This window comes from Schistocerca serialis, chromosome 3 (genome assembly GCF_023864345.2).
Source record: "Schistocerca serialis cubense isolate TAMUIC-IGC-003099 chromosome 3, iqSchSeri2.2, whole genome shotgun sequence".
In the NCBI taxonomy this organism is placed as follows: Eukaryota; Metazoa; Arthropoda; class Insecta; order Orthoptera; family Acrididae; genus Schistocerca; species Schistocerca serialis.
In genome coordinates, this window is record NC_064640.1 from 410,187,134 (window position 1) to 410,208,167 (window position 21,034).

At 46.2% G+C, this 21,034-nt stretch overlaps 1 protein-coding gene across 2 annotated transcripts in view; it reads right to left on the bottom strand.

Annotated features, from left to right (window-relative positions):
- LOC126470272 (plasminogen activator inhibitor 1 RNA-binding protein-like) overlaps positions 1-21,034 on the bottom strand; it is an 81,681-nt gene that overhangs the window by 17,484 nt on the left and 43,163 nt on the right. For both annotated transcript variants that reach the window (XM_050098014.1, XM_050098013.1), the window contains exons 5-6: positions 20,668-20,742; positions 1,418-1,640 (exon numbers count right to left, since the gene is read on the bottom strand). In XM_050098014.1, coding sequence (XP_049953971.1) covers positions 1,418-1,640; positions 20,668-20,742 — 298 coding nt within the window. The remainder of the gene's footprint in view (positions 1-1,417; positions 1,641-20,667; positions 20,743-21,034) is intronic.

Here is a 21,034-nt window from a genome sequence, read left to right on the forward strand (position 1 = left end):
CATTCACAGACTTCATGTTCCCAAAATAAACGATGCACCATGTCACTGGGCCACAACTGCTTGCAATTGGTTTGAACAACATTCTGGACAATTTGAGCGAATTATGTGGCCACCCAGATCACCTGACATGAATCCTATCACACATATATGGGATATAATCGCTGTATCAGTTCATGCACAAAATCTCGCACCAGCAACACTTCCGCAATGATGGATGGCTACAGAGACAGCATGGCTCAATATTTCTGTAGGGGACTTCCAATGACTTGTTCAGTACATGTCACAAGCTGCTACACTGCATTGGGCAAAAGTAGGTCTGACAATATTACAAGATATACCATGCCTTTTTGTCACCTCCGTGTACACTATGTACACAGAGCGTGTTATTTCATTTTAGTTTTGATTTGTATTATACACACAAACATTCTGCTTGTCCTGTGTCTTTTACAGCTGTTCACTAAAACACACACACACACACACACACACACACACACACACACACACACACACACACACAATAAATATGTATTTACATACAATATTATTGTTTATATTTTTGAATATATGACAGTGACAGTGTTTTGTCATTTCTTAATTTCATAGCCACTGTCATTTTCAGCAAAATTTTGAAGCCATTTTCACTTATTAGCTGTTGACTAAAACTAATTTTTGTTTGCAAATACTACTTTTTTGTTGTTTTAAGTGGTCCAACTTTATGAAAAATTCGTATTGTATATTTAACTTTCACCGGTTGGTTGGTTGGAGAGGATTGGGGACCAAACAGTGAGGTCATTGGTACCACAGTCAAAGGTGACACAAACTAAGGGAGGAACACCACAATCAGCACAGTCCAATTGATGGGAAAGGAATGCAAACAAACGGAGGCAGAAGGAACATTGGGACAGGGAAAGAGTAAAGAAACAGAGGGGACCAATCAGCTTCGCAAAGAAAGCCAAGAACAGACATAACCGTGTGAGGGTTGTTCGTTAACACCCGGGACAAGGAAGGTGAACAGTGTATGTAGTGTGAAGAGCCAAATGGTGCAGGTAGTCCAGCAAAATATGGATCATTGGGGAGGGTGTGGGGGTGGAGAGGGGGGGTGGGGAGGGGGACTGGAAGGGGATGGCTCATTATAGAGTAAAAAACCATGGTTCAATCCAGCATGACCGATACGAAGATAGCACAAGGGTAGATTTCTGCTGGGAGATGTGGAGGGAAGAACGCCACAGGGTGGGAGTCCCGTTAATGAGTCAGCCCACAATTGAGTGGGGGGGTGTCACAAATCCACACCCACAGGGTCACAGAGAACTGAGTGTAGGTATTTAACACATTGTTATCCACTCCGAATCTGTGGATTTCTGCACTTCCATCCATCAACATGGTGCCAGAAACAGTTATGAAAAAAAACAGTAGTCACCTCCTCCTCTTCTTCCTCCTCTTCTCCTTCTTTCTTCTTTGTTAAAGCGTACATTTTCTTCCACTGAGATGGATCTTCACCTTCTCCTGCTTTGCGTATATTGTAAGTTGGTTTCTGCCGGTGACGACGGAGGGCATAATATTCATCAAGTGTGAGTACCCTAGGTCCTTCATCTTCTACTGGCTGTGGTGTATCACCTTCCGAGTCTGAAGCTTGAACATCTCTGCAAAAATAAAAATTATAGGTAATATAAGAGCGTAGTTTTTCAGATCATGTTCTAAGCCAATAATAAAATTTGTAAAATCCTTAAGACTTTCTTTCAGGCGTGCTATGGAGAAGTGAAGATCAGAAACATGAGGAGAACAAGGTTTTGGCCATTGTGATGGCTAGTGCCGCATATATGCTGAAGGCCGCAGAGTCTCCCCTGGTGTTTTACCCTAAAATTGTTCACCTCACGTGTGAGGAAGCCAGAGCCACATTGCCAGAGGTCAACAGCCTTATACCTTCAGCAAAGAACATTTTCATGAAGGTGCCAAGTCGAGTGAGAGCTTTCAAGACTGCTCACCCTGACTGTCCTCTGCCACCTGAACCAGTCTTGACAAGGTGGGGAATGGGGATTTCAGCTGCAAACTGTAGACAACAACAAAAAAGTTGAAGAGGTATGGATGCGTATGTAGTTCTGGATAAATTGAATAAGCAAAGAGAACGAACAGAACAAGAATTCCAGTATTAAGCTTATTTCTCCATACAGAAGTTTTCAGCTTGAAACAGACATTCACTATTTTATTACTTTCTTGTTCCAGGTCCTAAAGGGCTTTGAAGATAGTGAAAATATAGCCATACCAAAAGCCAAGGACGCCCTGAAGAATTCCAGCATGAAACTTGAAAAATGGAAGTTACAAAGGCAGTGGCTCTCATGAAAGGACTCAGGACACAGAGCAAGAGTTGGCCAGGTCCAATCAATGAGAGACTTCGGAGAAAATTGGATTCAGTTCCTCACAGAAATGCTCCGATAATCTAGATGATTTAATGTCGCCTGATGTCGCTGCTCTTCAATTTTTTCCTGTAGTGCCATGTGATGTTGAACAATCATTTTCATGTAGCGAATATGGAAAAATGTTGGTAGTTCAAACAAATTCTAATTTTTAGAATTTGCCAAACTTCTCATGTAAGTACCTATGTTATATTTCATTTTATTCATTGAATTATAGCTATTATTGAAAATATATGATGGTTATTCATTAATTTTCCGAAGTAAGATGCATATTTTAAAGAATTTAGCTAAGAAAAATGCATAATTAAGCAATTTTAGCTGCATATTTAAAGGCATATACTGGCAGTAAGAGCAATTTTAACTGAATATTTTGAGGATTTTTGGCACATTTCGTCCGTTTTAAGTGCTTGTCGATCTGGACACTAATCACAGATTCCACTATTGTGTCTTAAACCCTGGTTCAAGGAATCAGTTTCTTGCAATGCTTCTGTGTGTTTTACACACCTCTCCCAGTCCTGCGGACTAACATTGTCGAGAGGACATCAGCATATGTGAAAGTTTTATTTCTTTTCGCTGCTTCTCACTTTACTTGGGCCCATATTTATCAGTACCAACACAAGGGAAAACCAAGGCTACAGGTAGACAGAGAAATAAGAATTCCCAATCCACTAGAAGATGTGCTAGTGTTTCACTTTAATTATTCATAATGAATTCTCTATCTATCTATCTATCTATCACCATTGCAGTGGCAAGATAGGCAGCTAGGAATAATGTGTTGTCTTTCCTGTTTAGGCTTCATGCACTATATATGCTCTGTGATAAAACAATAAATACAGTGTTAGTGTGTCTCAGCAAGACCAATTTAAAACAGAACTACAACACCCTCTTTTACAGGTTTGTAGTTCTCCACACAACAATCCGCCAACACAAAAAACGTTAGTAACAGCAGCTGGCAGAAATGGTAGAGACTGCCAGTCTTGCTTGCAAGATTAAGGCAGAGCTCACTATCTGCAGCATCATTGGTAGAACTGCCTGTGGTCCTTTGCTGCAGAACAGAGTGGAGCGGGCAGGTAAAACACATCAAGCTAGTTGTAGCAACAATCTGTATTGTAGTTCTAAATTGTCGCTGTGCTCAGAAGAAAACCAGACCTCCAAGCCTTAACAGAAAGCATCGAAGCACAAATACTTATAGGTAAGGAAAGCAGGCTAAAGCCGAAAATAAGTTTAGCCACATTTTTTTTCCCAAATGACCTAACAGTGTTCAGAAGGGATGGATTAAATGCAGTTGCTGGTGGAGTATTTACTGCTGTCAGTAGTAGTTTACCTTGTAGTAAAATTAAAGTGGATAGTACCTGCGAAACAGGATGGATAGAGGTTACACTCGACATTGGACTAAACTACTAACTGTATCGTTCCACCGACCCCCGACTCAGAAGGTACAGTTGCTTAACAGTTCAAAGGAAAGTTGAGTCATTTTAAATTGGTACCCCACTCGCTTCTACAATTATAATCAGTGGTGACAATCTAGCCTCGATATGCTGGAAAAATTATACGTTTGAAGCTGGCAGCAGGCATAAAACATCATCAGAAACTGTACTGAATGCTTTCTCAGTAAATTATTTTGAACAATTAGTTCATGAGCCCACTAAGCATAAATGATTCCAAAAGTATACTTGACCTCTTAGCAGCAAATAATCATGAACAAATTGGAAGTATCATGACAGATACAGACATTAGCAACCCCAAGGCAGTTGCTGCTAGGCTGAATACCGTAACACCCAGTACCATCAAAATGAAATGCGAAGTACATCTATTTAAGAAAGCTGATAAAAATGCTCTTAAAGCCTTTTTAAGAGTGTCTCCACTCCTTCCGAGCTGATCATGTAAGCATAGAAAAGATGTGGAATGATAGCTAGGAAAAGAACAATGGCAATTGAGAGATGATAAATTAGTTAAATTAGTAAGTGATTGTACTGGTCCCCCATGGTACACAAGACAGGTCAGAGCGCTGTTGCACCCCCCCCCCAAAAAAAAAGTCAAATTTACAAGAACGCAAAATCCCCAAGATTGGCAAAGCTTTGCAGAAGTTCGAAATATAGCGCGTGCTTCAATGCGAGATGATTTTAATAATTTCCGCAATGAAACTGTCTCTGAATCTCACAGAAAATCCAACGAGAGATGTTCCTGAATTTCAATCAAGAACAACTACCAAAATGAGGAACACAGAAGTATATATCCTCAGTGTAGCAAAGCAGCTTTAATCACTTAATAAACGCAAGGCCTCCAGTCCGGATTGTAAGCCTGTCAGGTTACTCTCAAGTGTATGCTGATTCAATAGCTCCATATTTTGCACCTCTATACAACCACTCACTCTCAGAAAGTTGCATACCTGAAGACTGGAAAACTGCTCAAGTTGCACTAAACAGGAGTAATCCGCTGAATTACAGGTCCATATCACTAATATCTATTTACAATAGGGTTTTGGAACGTGTGTGTTTAACATTATGAATTACTTCAAAGAAAACAATTTCTTGACCTACAGTCAGCAAGGAACCAAAAAATTTTTTTCTCATGAAACACAACCAGCTCTTTATACTCATGAAGTAATTAGTGCTATCAACAGCGGATGTCAAATTGATTGCGTATTTTTAGATTTCCAGAAAGCTTTAGACACTGTTTCTCAGATGCGTCTTCTTACCAAATTGCATGCTTATGGAATATCGCCTCAGTTGTGCAATTGGATTTGTGATTTCCTGGCACAAAGGTCACAGTTTGTAATAAGAGACAAAGTCATCAAGTAAAACAGCAGTAATATCCTGCATTCCCCAAGGAAGTGTTACACGCCCTCTATTGTTCCTAATCTATATTAACGACATAGAAGACAATTCGAGTAGCCTTCAGATTGTTTACAGATGACTGTGCAATTTACCTTCTTGTAAAGTCATCAGATGACAAAACAAATTGCAAAATGATCTAGATATCTGTAAGGTGCGAGAAGTGGCAACTAACCCTAAATAAAGGAAAGAGTGAAGTTATTCACACGAGCACTAAAAAGAAATAATCTAAATTTTGATCACACAATAAGACACACAAATATGAAGGCTGTAAATTCAACTACATACTTGGGGGATTGCAATTACAAATAACCTAAACTGGAACGATCACATAGATAATGTTGTGGGTAGAGCAAACCAAAGACTGCGATTCATGGGCAGAACACTTAGCAGGTGCTATCCTTGAGTATTTTTGTGCAGTGTAGGATCAGTATCAGGTGAGACTGACGGATGACATCAATAGAGTTCTAAGAAGGGCAGTTTGTTTTGTATTATCGCATAATAGGGGAGATAGTGCCACAGACATGACATGTGAATTAGATTGGCAAACAATCTTAGATTAAAACAAAGGCGTTTTTCATTGCGACGGGATCTTCTCATGAAATTTCAATCCCCAGTTTTCTCCTCTAATTGCGAAAACATTCTGTTGGCACCCACCTACATAGGTGTAGAAATGACCAAAATTTAAGGGCTCTATTTTCCCGCACACTGTTTGAGAGGAGAACAATAGAGACAAAGCTAAAAGGTGGTTCATTGAAACCTCTACCAGGCAATTTATTGTGAATAGAGTAATCATGTACATGTAGATAGATGGGGATGTGGTTGGAGTCCCCTTGACTGCACGAACACTAAGTTCATTAGACAGGGGATGTAGCCCCAACAGTCAGACCATGATTGGAGCAAAACTCGATTTAAATTTAAATCTGCAAATCCACTCTAGGAGGGTCACAGAATTGGGGGTACGTGCCAACCCTCCCTGCCCCGTCCTCCATAGCAAGACTATCAGCAAGCTCATTACCTAGGATCCCCCACAGCCAAGAACCCAAAGGAAGTCAACTGAACAAGCAGTATCACTAAGGTCGGCAAGGTGGTCATAGATGGTAGACACCTCGGTGTGTCAGGGAAAACTCCGAGCAATAGCCCAACGGCCACTCATTGAGTCCATACACAACGAAACTCACCTGAGGGAGGATCGTAAAACTACACTCCTGGAAATGGGAAAAAGAACACATTGACACCGGTGTGTCAGACCCACCATACTTGCTCCGGACACTGCGAGAGGGCTGTACAAGCAATGATCACACGCACGGCACAGCGGACACACCAGGAACCGCGGTGTTGGCCGTCGAATGGCGCTAGCTGCGCAGCATTTGTGCACCGCCGCCGTCAGTGTCAGCCAGTTTGCCGTGGCATACGGAGCTCCATCGCAGTCTTTAACACTGGTAGCATGCCGCGACAGCGTGGACGTGAACCGTATGTGCAGTTGACGGACTGAGCGAGGGCGTATAGTGGGCATGCGGGAGGCCAGGTGGACGTACCGCCGAATTGCTCAACACGTGGGGCGTGAGGTCTCCACAGTACATCGATGTTGTCGCCAGTGGTCGGCGGAAGGTGCACATGCCCATCGACCTGGGACCGGACCGCAGCGACGCACGGATGCACGCCAAGACCGTAGGATCCTACGCAGTGCCGTAGGGGACCGCACCGCCACTTCCCAGCAAATTAGGGACACTGTTGCTCCTGGGGTATCGGCGAGGACCATTCGCAACCGTCTCCATGAAGCTGGGCTACGGTCCCGCACACCGTTAGGCCATCTTCCGCTCACGCCCCAACATCGTGCAGCCCGCCTCCAGTGGTGTCGCGACAGGCGTGAATGGAGGGACGAATGGAGACGTGTCGTCTTCAGCGATGAGAGTCGCTTCTGCCTTGGTGCCAATGATGGTCGTATGCGTGTTTGGCACCGTGCAGGTGAGCGCCACAATCAGGACTGCATACGACCGAGGCACACAGGGCCAACACCCGGCATCACGGTGTGGGGAGCGATCTCCTACACTGGCCGTACACCACTGGTGATCGTCGAGGGGACACTGAATAGTGCACAGTACATCCAAACCGTCATCGAACCCATCATTCTACCATTCCTGGACCGGCAAGGGAACTTGCTGTTCCAACAGGACAATGCATGTCCGCATGTATCCCGTGCCACCCATCATCGAACCCATCATTCTACCATTCCTGGACCGGCAAGGGAACTTGCTGTTCCAACAGGACAATGCATGTCCGCATGTATCCCGTGCCACCCAACGTGCTCTTGAAGGTGTAAGTCAACTACCCTGGCCAGCAAGATCTCCGGATCTGTCCCCCATTGAGCATGTTTGGGACTGGATGAAGCGTCGTCTCACGCGGTCTGCACGTCCAGCACGAACGCTGGTCCAACTGAGGTGCCAGGTGGAAATGGCATGGCAAGCCGTTCCACAGGACTACATCCAGCATCTCTACGATCGTCTCCATGGGAGAATAGCAGCCTGCATTGCTGCGAAAGGTGGATATACACTGTACTAGTGCCGACATTGTGCATGCTCTGTTGCCTGTGTCTATGTGCCTGTGGTTCTGTCAGTGTGATCATGTGATTTATCTGACCCCAGGAATGTGTCAATAAAGTTTCCCCTTCCTGGGACAATGAATTCACGGTGTTCTTATTTCAATTTCCAGGAGTGTATTATCCAGCGTTTAAATTCAATTCCAATGACCCCACACACACACACACACACACACACACACACACACACACACACACACACACACACACACCAGTGTAGTATCACACGAAAGTTGTGAACAAATCAATGAGGATTTGCAGAAAATAAATGCGTGGTGTAATGACTGGCAGTTATCTCTCAATATTAGTTGAGTGTAACCTACAGCATATACCAAGGCGAAAAATCCCCATTACTGTACGAGTAGAAAGTAAGTGCCCAGTCTTTGGAAGCGGTAACATCCGTCAAATATTTGGGTGTGACTATTCGAAATGATCTCAAATGGAATGATTAGATTACACAAGTATCGGGCAAGGTGAACTCTAGATTGCGGTTTATTGGTAGAATCCTGAAACGATGCAGTCCTTCAGGAAAGGAAATTGCTTACAATACGTTACTTTGTCTAGTCTTACAGTATAGTTCGTCTGTATGGGACCCTTACCAGTTGGGTCTGATTCAAGATATTGAGAAGGTTCAAAGAAGAGCAGCAAGATTCGCAACTGGTACACTTAGCCATCACGAGAGCATTACAAATCTCATAGAAAGTTTGAAGTGGGACACACTTGCAGATAGACGACGCGATAAACAGGAGGGGCTGCTCACTAAATTCCGAAATCTGATCTTCGCCAAGGATGTAGAGCATATATTATTACCACCAACTTTCAAATCGCGCAATTATCACCATTCAAAGATAAGGGAAATTAGAGCTTGTATTGAGGTGTTCAGACAGTCGTTTTTCCCTCGTGTGATCTGCGAGGGAAATGGGAGAAATACGACTTTGGCGCGAATTGTGCCCTCCACTACATAGCGCTTGATGGCTAGTGGAGTATGTATGTAGATTACATGGTTAAAAGTACAAATGATATCAAAGAATGAGTTGTTGACAGTCAAAGAATGAGTTATTGACAGTCAAAGAATGAGTTATTGACAGTCAAAGAATGAGTTATTGACAGTCAAAGAATGAGTTATTGACAGTCAAAGAATGAGTTATTGACAGTCAAAGAATGAGTTATTGACAATCAGACTTACCTTCAACCCAAACAAAGAATTGGTAATGTTACAAATTTTTGTGCGTTAAGTTATAAAGTGACACTGTCCATCAGTAAAACTGTAAAATGCTGCAATTTCTGTAAATTTTACAGAGAAACCTTAAAAGTTGGCTGATTTGATTATCTCAGTGGACAGCTCATGAACAACTTCAATAGGAATTGACAAAGAGGGTGTGAACACAACCTGCGAGGTATAGAGGCCAATCAGCTTGACAGAGTGCCCAGCAGGGTAACCTGGCCATCAGGAGGTGGAAGGGAATGAATCAACTGGAAGTGGTCTACCACTGAACTTGCGTGATAACCAGTGTACGGAAGGAAGAAGAGGTGGAATATTGAGCAAAAAGACCAATGGCACAGTGCTGTACGCGGCACTTAAAATGAGTACAGGCACCAGCACTAAGAAGGCATAGGTCAATCCGCACGACATTGGTCGATGAGGATTCTCAACTAGAAGAAGCACTGCTCCACAAAGGGTGATGGGCATTAAAGTCTCTGAGGAGAAGGGAGGGGGAAGTTGCTGAAGGAGGGTAGTTAGGGCAGTACATGTACGTGGCCTGTTGGGAAGGGGATAGATATTGCATACCATGACCGCAGAGTCCAAGTGGAACCAGAAAGCACCTGCACCCAACATGGTGTGAAGGGGGCTCCATGTACTAATAATGTCTGTACTGACCAATGTGCCAACACTACCGGAAGCCCTCACAGGGCCAACCTGGTTCTGACCAAGCACAGAACCCAAAATGGGCTAAGGGGTAAGCATCAGTGATTTGACATTCCTGGAGAACACAAGCTACCAAGTAAAAGGAAATACGAGATAGCAACTCCAGGAGGTGACTATAGTATCTATTACAGTTCCACTGAGTGAGCACAGAATGGGTATCCACATGTGAGGAGAATGAGCTGGAGCCGATCACACCGTCAGGTCACCATCAGTCACCAATAATGATGCAGTGACATCCATAAGGAGGACACTAAATTCAGGTTGCAGTGGAGGAGATGGCACCTCTGGAGGACACCTGCAGTTCCTTGTCCTGAGACTTGTGTTGTTCTCCTGTTTCAAAGGTGGAAGAGGGGAGGGGGGCAGAGAGAGAGAGAGAGAGAGAGAGAGAGAGAGAGAGAGAGAGAGAGAGAGAGAGGACTTTCGGAGCACCAACTGGGGATACCAAGGCTGAGTTGTGGCAGCAGGCCTCTGGCCTGGAAGAAGGAGACACTTCTCTGGCCGGGGGAGGGGGAGACACCCAGAGGTTGGTTGGTTGTTTGAGGTTAAAGGGACCAAACAGCAAGGTCATCAGTCCCTTGTTGCAAATAGACTCCATTCTGCTAACGGGACATCTCAGTATAGTCAGAAAAATAAAACGGAAAAAGGGGAAACGTAAAAGGGCAGTCACGTTGTCATTAGTAAAAACAAATGAAGGAAGTTGGCAAGAGAACGGACCCAACACTATGCTGAAGCAGCATAGGCAAGACCACCTGTGACTTAAAAGGTACAACTGCTATAATGCAGAAAGTACGGATGGGAATAGAAAAACTAACCAAGCCTTAAAAAGAAGGGGTAAAAACAGAGTAAAAGGGAAAGAAAAGAGGATTCCGGTCAGGGAGGTGAATCGGGAATCTCTGAACACTGCCTACAGTGGGAGACACCCAAACACTCACCGCCCTGCCCCAACACCAGAGGGAGATTAAAAACTTTAAAACTGAGAATAAAAACCACTCTCCCGGAGGAAACCTAGAACCAGAGAGACCATCCGGGAATCGTCAGCCAACATCAAAGGTAAAGTGTGGGGGAGTCTGTACTTAGCACGCAGAGCCAAAAGAAGGGGGCATTCAACCAAAATGTGGGCCACTGACTGGAAGGCTCCACAACCACATAGCGGGGGTGGCTCATCACGCAAAAGGAAACCATGGGTCAGCCTGGTATGGCCAATGCGGAGACGACACAGTGTGGTCGAGTCCTTGCGGGAGAGGCTAAAGGAAGAACGCCATGGGCCTGGATTCACCTTAATGGCACGAAGTTTATTAGACAGTGGAGTAGCCTCCCAAGAATTGGCCCATGACTGTGCAAAGTGGGATTTGATGTGAAGCCGTAAATCCGCTGCAGGAGGGGTTACAGAAAACGGGGGGGTAAGTAACTGCTCCCCCAGCCAAACGATCAGCGAGCTCATTACCCGGGATACCCACATGGCCCGGGACCCATAGGAAATCAATGGAACAAGCAGCACGGTGAAGATCAGCGAGATGGTCATGGATGGCAGAGACCAAGGGATGGCGCGAAAAACACCGGTCAATAGCAACAAGGCCACTCAACGAGTCCGTACATAACAAAACGCGGTTGTGTTGGGATTGTTTAATAAAGGTAAGGGCCCGGGAAATTGCCATCAATTCCGCAGTAAACACCCCACATGAGGGTGGCAGTAGATGATTTTCCGTTCCAACAAAGGACGTGAAGGCATACCCAACATGATCAGCAGATTTAGAGCCATCAGTGTAAAAAACAAAAACATCCCGAAACTCCCATAAAATTTGGCGGAAAAAGGAGCGGAACACCACCGGGGGGGATGGAATCTTTCGGACCGCGGCGGAGATCCATCCGAATTCGAGGCCGAGGAACTAACCAAGGAGGGGTGGAGGGGAGGGAGCGAGGAAGACAGGACAAAGAAGGAAGCCGAAAATCACGGGTAAGAGACGCAAGGCGCAGCCCAACCGGTAAACCCGCCCGAGGGCGGGAGTCAGGCGAGCGACGTCCATGGTCTGGGAATAGGATAGAATAGGAAGGATGAGCGGGAGAAGAACGGATAGTAAGGGCATAAGACACCAGAAGCTGGGACCGCCGAACAGAAAGGGGGGGGGGATCCCAGCTTCAACCAGGAGACTATCAACAGGGCTAGTAGGGAATGCACCGGTGGCCAAACGGATACCACGATGGTGGACTGGATCCAGCACGTGCAGCGTGGAAGGAGCAGCTGAACCATAAACTTGACAACCATAGTCCAAACGTGACAGAACTAGAGCACGATAAAGACGGAGGAGGAGGGAACGGTCCGCACCCCAAGAGGAGTGGGCAAGGAAGCGAAGGACATTGAGTTTTCGGAAACATCCTACCTTCAGGAGTCTGATATGGGGCAGCCAAGTGAGCTTGTTGTCGAAAAGAAGACCTAGGAAACGAAACTGTGGAACCACAGGCAATCTTTGTGCAGCGAGATAGAGCTCTGGATCAGGGTGGACCGTAGTACGGCGACAGAAGTGGACCACCCGCGATTTTAAAGGAGAGAATTGAAACCAGTGTGAGAGGGTCCATGCAGAGGCACGCCGTATAGCCACCTGGAGCTGCCGTTCTGCAGATGGCATCGAGGAGGAACTAACCCAAATGCAGAAATCATCCACATACAGGGCAGGGGCGACCAAGGGACCGACAGAGGCCACAAGTCCATCGATAGCAATGAGGAAAAGAAGGACACTCAAGACAGAACCCTGTGGGATGCCCGTCTCCTGGGTCCGTGGAGAACTAAAAGCAGTACCAACTCGAACTCTGAATGACCGATGGATCAGGAACTGGCGGATAAAAATCGGGAGTGGGCCCCGAAGACCCCACTGATGAAGGGTTAGTAAGATGTGATGGCGCCAGGCCGTGTCATAGGCCTTGCGAAGGTCAAAAAAACACTGCAACCAAATGGCGGCGCTGGGAAAAAGCCTGCCGAACTGCGGATTCCAAGCGAAGCAAATGATCGATTGGAGATCGTCCCTCTCGAAAGCCACACTGGTAAGGGGACAATAGATCCCGAGATTCGAGGACCCAAGTGAGCCGACGGGCTACCAGCCATTCAAGTAACTTACAACCAACATTGGTCAAACTAATTGGCTGATAGCTGTCAACAGATAGGGGGTTCTGACCAGGCTTAAGGACAGGAACCACAATGCTATCCCTCCACTGAGAAGGGAAGTCACCCTGGAGCCAGATACGGTTAAACACCCGAAGAAGATGGTGCCGTTGTGGAGCACTGAGATGTTGAAGCAGCTGGTTATGAATGGAATCTGGGCCAGGGGCCGTATCATGAGAAGAAGATAGAGCAGAAAGAAATTCCCATTCAGTGAAAGGTTCGTTGTAAGATTCTGACTCACAAGTGGTGAAACATAAGGTGACAGCTTCAGCCTGCTGTTTTTGATGAAGGAAAGCAGCTGGATAGGAGGCCGACGCTGATGCCACTGCAAAATGGGTCGCAAGATGTTCTGCGAGAACTAATGGGTCCGTACAAATGCCATCTGGGAGGTGAAGGCCTGGGAGGGTGGACTGCCGATGGCAACCTTGGAGAGAGCGAAGTGTAGCCCATACCCGTGACAGAGGGACAGTGGAACCAAGGGAAGAAACGAATCGTTCCCAACATATCCGTTTGCTCTGTTTAATTAAATAACGGGCTTTAGCGCGAAGGCGCTTAAAGGTAGAAAGGCTGGCTACAGATGGGTGCCTCTTAAAGTGTTGCAAAGCTCGACGGCGATCACGGATGGCAATGGCAATGGCCGTACTCCACCACGGGACTTGCCGACGACGAAATTGTCCAGATGAGCGCGGGACAGCAAGGTTAGCAGCGCGAACAATCGTGGCAGACACGTCACATAGGAAGTCATCAATACAACCCAACAAAGAGGGAGAAAACTCAACCTGTGCAGTATATAGAGGCCAATCGGCGCGGTGGAAAGACCAACGAGGTAACCTGTCCATCGGGGAGCGGGAAGGGAGCGTGATAATCAACGGGAAATGGTCACTATCACAAAGGTCGTCGTGTGGCGACCAGTGTAATGAAGGGAGGAGAGAGGGAGAAGAAAGAGAAAGATCAATGGCAGAAAAGGTACCATGACCAGCACTGAAATGAGTAGGGGAGCCATCATTAAGAAGGCATAGGTCGTGGTCTGCAATAAATTGGTCTATAAGAAGACCTCGTCTAGATGGAAAGGCACTGCCCCACAAAGGATGATGAGCATTAAAATCCCCAAGGAGGAGGAAGGGAGGAGGAAGTTGCTGAAGAAGGGTGGTTAAGGCAGCAGGTGTAAGAGTCCTGTCAGGAGGGAGATAAAGATTGCATACTGTGACTGCAGAGTCTAAGTGGACCCTAACAGCAACCACTTCCAATGTAGTGTGGAGAGGAATCCACGTGCTAGCAATGTCTGTACGGACCAACGTACAAACGCCACCAGAAGCCCGCAAGGGTCCGACCCGATTTCGACAGAAAACACGGAACCCACGGAGGGTCGGTGAGTGAGCATCAGTAAAATGAGATTCCTGGAGAACCACACAAGCTGCTGAGTAGGACGAAAGAAGGGATTTCAATTCCGGAAGGTGACGATAGTAGCCATTACAATTCCATTGGAGAACCACAGAACGATGGTTTAAATGAGGGCTGAACACGCTAAATCCAGTCATACCGCCGGGTCCCCACCCGTCACCGACAAGGAGGGGGCGACATCCATAAACGACAGGTCAGAATCCGGTTGTGAAGCCGGGGAAGGGACCTCTGGTGACACCAGAGGCTCTTTGTCCCGGGACTTATGTTTCTTCTTCTTTTCAGGCTGAGATCGAGGAGGGCTGTGTGGCATAATGGAGCCAGCTGCAGCAAGATCAGGAACAGAAAGGGACCGGGCGACCGGGGGGCCGATAGACCGCGGCTCTCGCGGTCGCCGCGCTGCAGCAGACCTTTGACCTGGAAGGTGCCGGGAAGGGGCATCCCGGGAGAGGCGCCCTCGACCGGCAGACGCCGAAGGAGTGGGACACTTCTCCAGCTGGGGAGGGGGAGCAGCGCCCAGAGGAGAAGGTGTGGGAGCCGCAGGGGAGGGGGGAAGGAGAGGGGTCCGGGATGGGGGTAAGGAAGGGGGAGGAAGGGATGAAGATGTAACCAAGGCGTAACTAGATGTCATGGACACAGGGTGCAATCGTGCGTATTTCTTACGGGCCTCTGTGTAGCTTAAACGATCAAGAGACTTATACTCCTGTATCTTTTTTTCTTTCTTATAGACTGGGCAATCTGCTGAACGAGGAGAATGACTACCATGACAATTTACACATACAGGAGGGGGAACACAGGGACTCCCCTCACGGAGTGGACGTCCACAGTCACCACAGAGAGGGTCCTGGGTACAGCGAGAAGACATGTGGCCAAAACGCAAGCACTTAAAACACCGCATAGGAGGTGGGATGTACGGCTTCACATCACAGCGATAGACCATAATCTTAACTTTCTCAGGAAGGGTATCCCCTTCAAAGGCCAGGATAAAGGCACCAGTATCAATACGATTATCTTTAGGACCCTTCTGAACACGCCGAACAAAGTGAACACCCCGCCGTCCGAGATTGTCCCGAAGTTCCTCATCAGTTTGAAGGATGAGGTCTCTGTGAAAAATCACACCTTGTACCATATTTAGAGACTGGTGAGGGGTAATGGACACGGGAATTGTGCCAAGATGGGTACAGGCACGAAGGGCCGCAGATTGGGCAGCCGAAGCAGTATTTATCAGTAACGAACCCGACCGCATCTTGCTCAGGGAGTCCACTTCGCCGAACTTGTCTTCAATGTGTTCCACAAAGAATAAAGGTTTGACACTAGTGAAAGTATCTCCATCAGTCCTGGTGCAAACTAGATAACGGGGGAAAGGTTTTGCCCCTAGACGACGCGCCTGACCCTCCTCCCAGGGGGTAGCCACGGAAGGGAAGGCCGACGGGGCAAGAGAAGCAGCACTTGAGGAATCAGTACCACGCAGAGAGACGGCCGCAGAAGAGCGGCCAGAGTTTTGGACCCGTATGAGTTTCATCTGCATAGCGTCCGCCCTGATACCACCCACTCCGATCAGGGGCTCTCCTCACGGGCGCCACCCAGCCACAGCAAGGGCCGTCTGGCACGGCGGCCATTGCCGGGAGTTCCGATGCTCCAGGATGACGAGCAACCACTCCAAGGCATGCATGAGGAGGTCACAGCTCAGGTATCAGAAGTGTGATCCCTGTGTGTTCAGGGGGCTCAACCAAAAGGGTACATAGCGACCCCACCACACGGGCTGGCTACCGTGCTGGCTATGCACCCTAGCATCAGACAACGACGTAAAAGAAAAGGTGGAATGTACTATGAGGGCACACGTCGGAGACACTAGGTAAGGTGCTCTTCCCCAAATGGCTCACACTACGGAAGAGAAATTTTGGAATGGAGGTCAAACCCCAGAGGGGGACCAAGGAACGCCAAAAGGAGGAGATGATTACGCAAAAAAAGCCGGAGTGTAAAACCAACAGAACCAGGAGGATAGCGGGGGCCAACATAAGCAAGGACACCAATAGAGAGAGAGAGAGAGGAGAGGGCGAGGGGAAAGGGGTATGGAGGGGAAAGGAGGGGAAGGGAAAGGAAAGGAAATGCAGCCCGGGAGAGAAAGAAGGCTGCAATGGCTCGGGGCCCCGTGCTCGCCACGCACGTATCCACGAAAGAGTTGTGGACCCCCTGGGGGGGACACCCAGAGGGCAGTTCACAGGAGCTGAAGGGTAAGGGGAGGAGAGAAGGGGGACAGAACAGGGGAAAAGGGGAGGGAGGGAGGGAGGGAGGGAGGGAGGGAGGGAGGGAGGGAGGGAGGGAGGGCAAAGTTAGACGTCACTGATGACACAGGATGTCAGACTTCTGATTAGCTTCAGTGTAGGATAAACAATCAAGGAAATGCAGACTGCAACAGCTTGCCGCTAGGTATTCAGGTAGATGGTGTGACGATCTCCTCGAGTGGGGGTGGGGCAGTGGTCAAAGTGGACCAGGAAGAAATTAGATATCAAAGCAGTCTCAAGGACAATTTTTTCCCTGAAGGCAGAAAACAAGGGGACACTGCTATTTCAAGATCAGCGGAAATTCCTCCTCATTGGATCTAATGCCATGAACATTCCACTGGAGGAGTCATGACAGGGAAGGGAGAAAATGAATGCTTGTCACCTCAGCAGCTGCCATGTGCCAGCCTTCAAAGAGACACTGCAACAGGGCACAGAGGCTGGAGGACCCTGCTCCATGATATCCACAGAGGCATCAGCAGTTTTGGCAGTTTCTCTATGTTGGCCTGCAGATTCCAGGACAACAGAAACGGTTGGTGGTGCACATCGGCGAAACAAACATCGGCCAGGTGCGAGTATCACATGAAGACACCGTGGAAGAGCATTTCCCAGTCGGCGAAAGAGAAGACCGTTTTTCTTTGATTTCTAACAGCATTTACAGTTGAAATATGAAGACTCACATGTTTGTCAGCTGGAGGGATACAGAAGGCCTTCATGGGAGTATTCCTGGTGTCCTTTCTGTCCTGACGGTCGTCTGGCAGGTGATTTTGTCGCACGAGGCAAAGATTTGGTGGCTTGTTGCACAGATGGAGGAGGAGGTGGACGAGGAGGAGGAGGAGGAGGCGGCAGGGATGCCACCGTGACACTGCACGATTTGACAACTGTCATGTTGAATTTGACGTCACAAGTTTACATTGCCATGTTGTTCGTGGAGCGAGGCACGGTAGGAATAGTACTGTAACTGCCAGATGGTAAAAAACAATACTTTCAGGTAGCCAACAACTTGCAAGTGACAGGTTAAGGCACTTTTTCCTTCACTCTGATCTGAATTGCGAGATCATTGATATTCACAGGACATTCTTGGGATGAGGCTGCATGGTCGACATTACAATTGATACAGCAGGGAGAAGAGGTCAGCAGTAGCCCTCACAAGTATGCCTACCACAAGTAATGCATTTCGACAAGACATTTGAGTGTGGGTGTAACGTTAACACTGATAACAGTTCAACGGGTTTGGAATGTACAGCCTGACTGAATACTTCATAGCCAGCTTTCGTCTTTGAGGGAAGCAGTTCTCTATGAAACACAAGGGGAAAAGTATGCATGCAGGCCCTAAGGTTGCATCAACCTTTTTCATCACCCGATGCAAATGACACCCTGATCAGAGAGGTAAGTTTGGATTTTTCCATCGATCAGACTATCCAGCAGCCTAGCATAAATACCACCACGCAAAGAATTCAGCAACCAATGGGCCTTGACACTAACAGGATAGCCATGGAGGAGTGAGCTGCCAGCAGCAGTTATGCTTCAGAATCAGAAGTAGTTAAAAGCAAAGTGCCATGCGTAAACGAGAGCAGGATTTCACAGGGCCAGCAATTGCATCAACATATTTCTCAGTAACTAACGGATTTACAATAGCAAATGACTGATCACCTTAAGTATGTGAAATCACGAGGAACCATGGTGCAGCTGGGAGGGTCTTTGAATCTTTTGCCTCATTCTGTTTAAGTTTAGTGGACACTGTCTCTGAAGGTGATTGGCTCATTCCGAGAAAATCCCTACGATTGCAAGCGTCTCCAATGGCATGCTCCTTCCAACTGAGGGACCCCCCCCCCCCCCCCTCACAGGGGGTTGCACCCACCTTAGGTGATGGTTCACACCTCAGACCACACCTCCTGAGCAACTGACAGACTAATCGGCAATTTGGGAAGGTAGCAACTCAGGCAATCTTCCTTGTCTGGGCCTGGCCCGTACCAGGGGGTACGTGCGAACCCTACCTCTCGACCCAGGGCTGGAAATCACTTATTACCCAGTCACTGGTTATGCATCAGGGGCACACAGGGTGGAAGAAGAAACAAAGAGGAACATCAAACACTGAAGTAGAGGAAGGATAGTATACGGAGAACAATGAATGAAAGAACAAAAGAAAGGGAAAAACAGTGGAAGGACTGTTTTGATGTCAGGCTACTGAAACTTCTGGAACACATTCCCAAAAATATCCAGGACATATTCCCAAGGGAGGGGGAAAAAGAACAGGAGGAGGATGATAGACAAGCAGCATGGAAAGAGGAAAGGTGCTGCTAAGGCTGGGGCCCCGTGATAGCTAAGCATGAACTAACAAAAGGGTTGTGAGCCCCACATGGAGTGGGGCAATTCGAATTTTGTCTGATTTATATTTAAATTACTTTAAAGCAATTAGTAGCTTCTTAGTAAATATTGCAACTTCAGATACAAGACTTCCTGCACAGTAGTTGAAAAACTATTGTGGCTGTTGTGTTTTTCTGTAGTTTTTATGTCAAGAAGACGACATCCAGAATGAGATTTTCACTCTGCAGCGGAGTGTGCGCTGTTATAAAACTTCCTGGGAGATTAAAACTGTGTGCCGAGCCAAGACTCGAACTCGGGACCAGCGTGTCCTGAGTTCGAGTCTCGGCCTGGCACACAGTTTTAATCTACCAGGAAGTTTCAAGAAGAAGACTAATTGTGTATGACCTCTATGAAGTCAAAATCCATTTTATACCTCCCAGTTAGTGTTCCGCAAATAAAGATAGTCTTTTACATCTTATGTTCGAATTAAGTACCAAAATGAATACTGTGAAACTCAGAAGCTTTACAGATGTTAATTTTCTTTGAAAGCTGTATTTTAATAGCGATTTACCATTTCTGTGTAAAGTTCCAAATTCTATGGTCTCAATATTATTTTTGCACTTAACACTACAAACAGAAAACACAGCACTACGAGAAGAAATGATCAGGAGGTCATCAATCAAGTGGGAAAAACCCAATGTTGATTCAAGAAAGGCACTTTCCAAGTACTGCTGACTCAAACATCCTCTTTTGAGACTACACAATGTTCACAACAAAAATAAAAATCCATCACATTACTAAGTAAAACGTTGGACTGTGAGTCTTGTGCTAGAAACTGACATTACAAATGTTTCTTTGTAATATCACTGCTTTGAGAACCAAGTATCTGAAGCATATTTTGTTGATTATCTGTAACACTTCTTGGTGACAGTACATAGCAGCCAGCAATGAAAATTTTAAATTTAGCATACTCCAGAGTGCAGTGGCAGATCATTTGTATTAAACCACATATGGTTGTGTGCATCAGTACAATGCATTCTGCTGTACAAAGGGTTGAAAATCCAGTACTTAATAACGGCATTGGTACATAGAGCAAATGAATGCCAGTTTTTGCCAGCAGTCCACTACTATGATTTTCACACCATTTGTGCACAAACATTGACTCTGTGTCTTATTCACTTTTTTTACAGAGGTGATATCAGTTTTTGAGCTCTACGATCTGAGACTAAACACTACACAACTCAAGTTTATGAACCCCTCTATCTACCATGTCTTTCTGTTATGTCCGAGTACCACATCTCTAAGTTGGGCAGATCTTACCACACATGCCCATGAAACAACCACTGTGGAGTCAGCCTGTAGACCAAGCCACACTTGCCATAGGGGATATGTCCTTTTACTGAGGAACACAACTGCCACACAAAAACAGTTCTAATCCTACCAGCACAGTGAATTTCATAGATTTTGTTCTTACACATTCCTCGCATTAAATATATTAGTTACCAATTTCTATACTGCATATAGTGTTAACACATTTATTGAAATAAACACTGCCTTTATATGTGTACACAATGTGTCACTGCAGAATCTGATGTTTTTGGAACTTTTTGAAAGTAAAAACCAGTGGATCCAGAACTGGCAAAAATAACTATCATCCACATCAAAATTACCACAAAAGTGGCAGATATTTAACTCAAATGGAAGTTGTCCAAAAACATTTGTCGCACAAACGGCAAGTTCTCTTTCACTGCTTACTTTGTTGGATTCTCTGGCACAAATTCTTCAGCTTGCCATTCAGGATCATCTTGAACTTGGGTGTTCAGCTGCTCCCTGTGAAACAGTAACAGATGTTACAACCTGTCCCAACAGACATATGAAGATCCATTAACACTCAAAGATTTTATTAGAAAATATCAAACTGATACAATTCTATAATAAAGAAGGGTCAGTTAATAAATCAATTCACATTTTGAATTTTAGTATGCAAAGCTAATTGAATACAATAAAAACTAGATGGTATCCAACACTCAATATGACCATGCCAGATGAAACATGGAAGTATCAAAACTAATCTAAGTTAACAACCCCTTACTTTTAAACAAACTTCTCAGAAAGTTTAGTT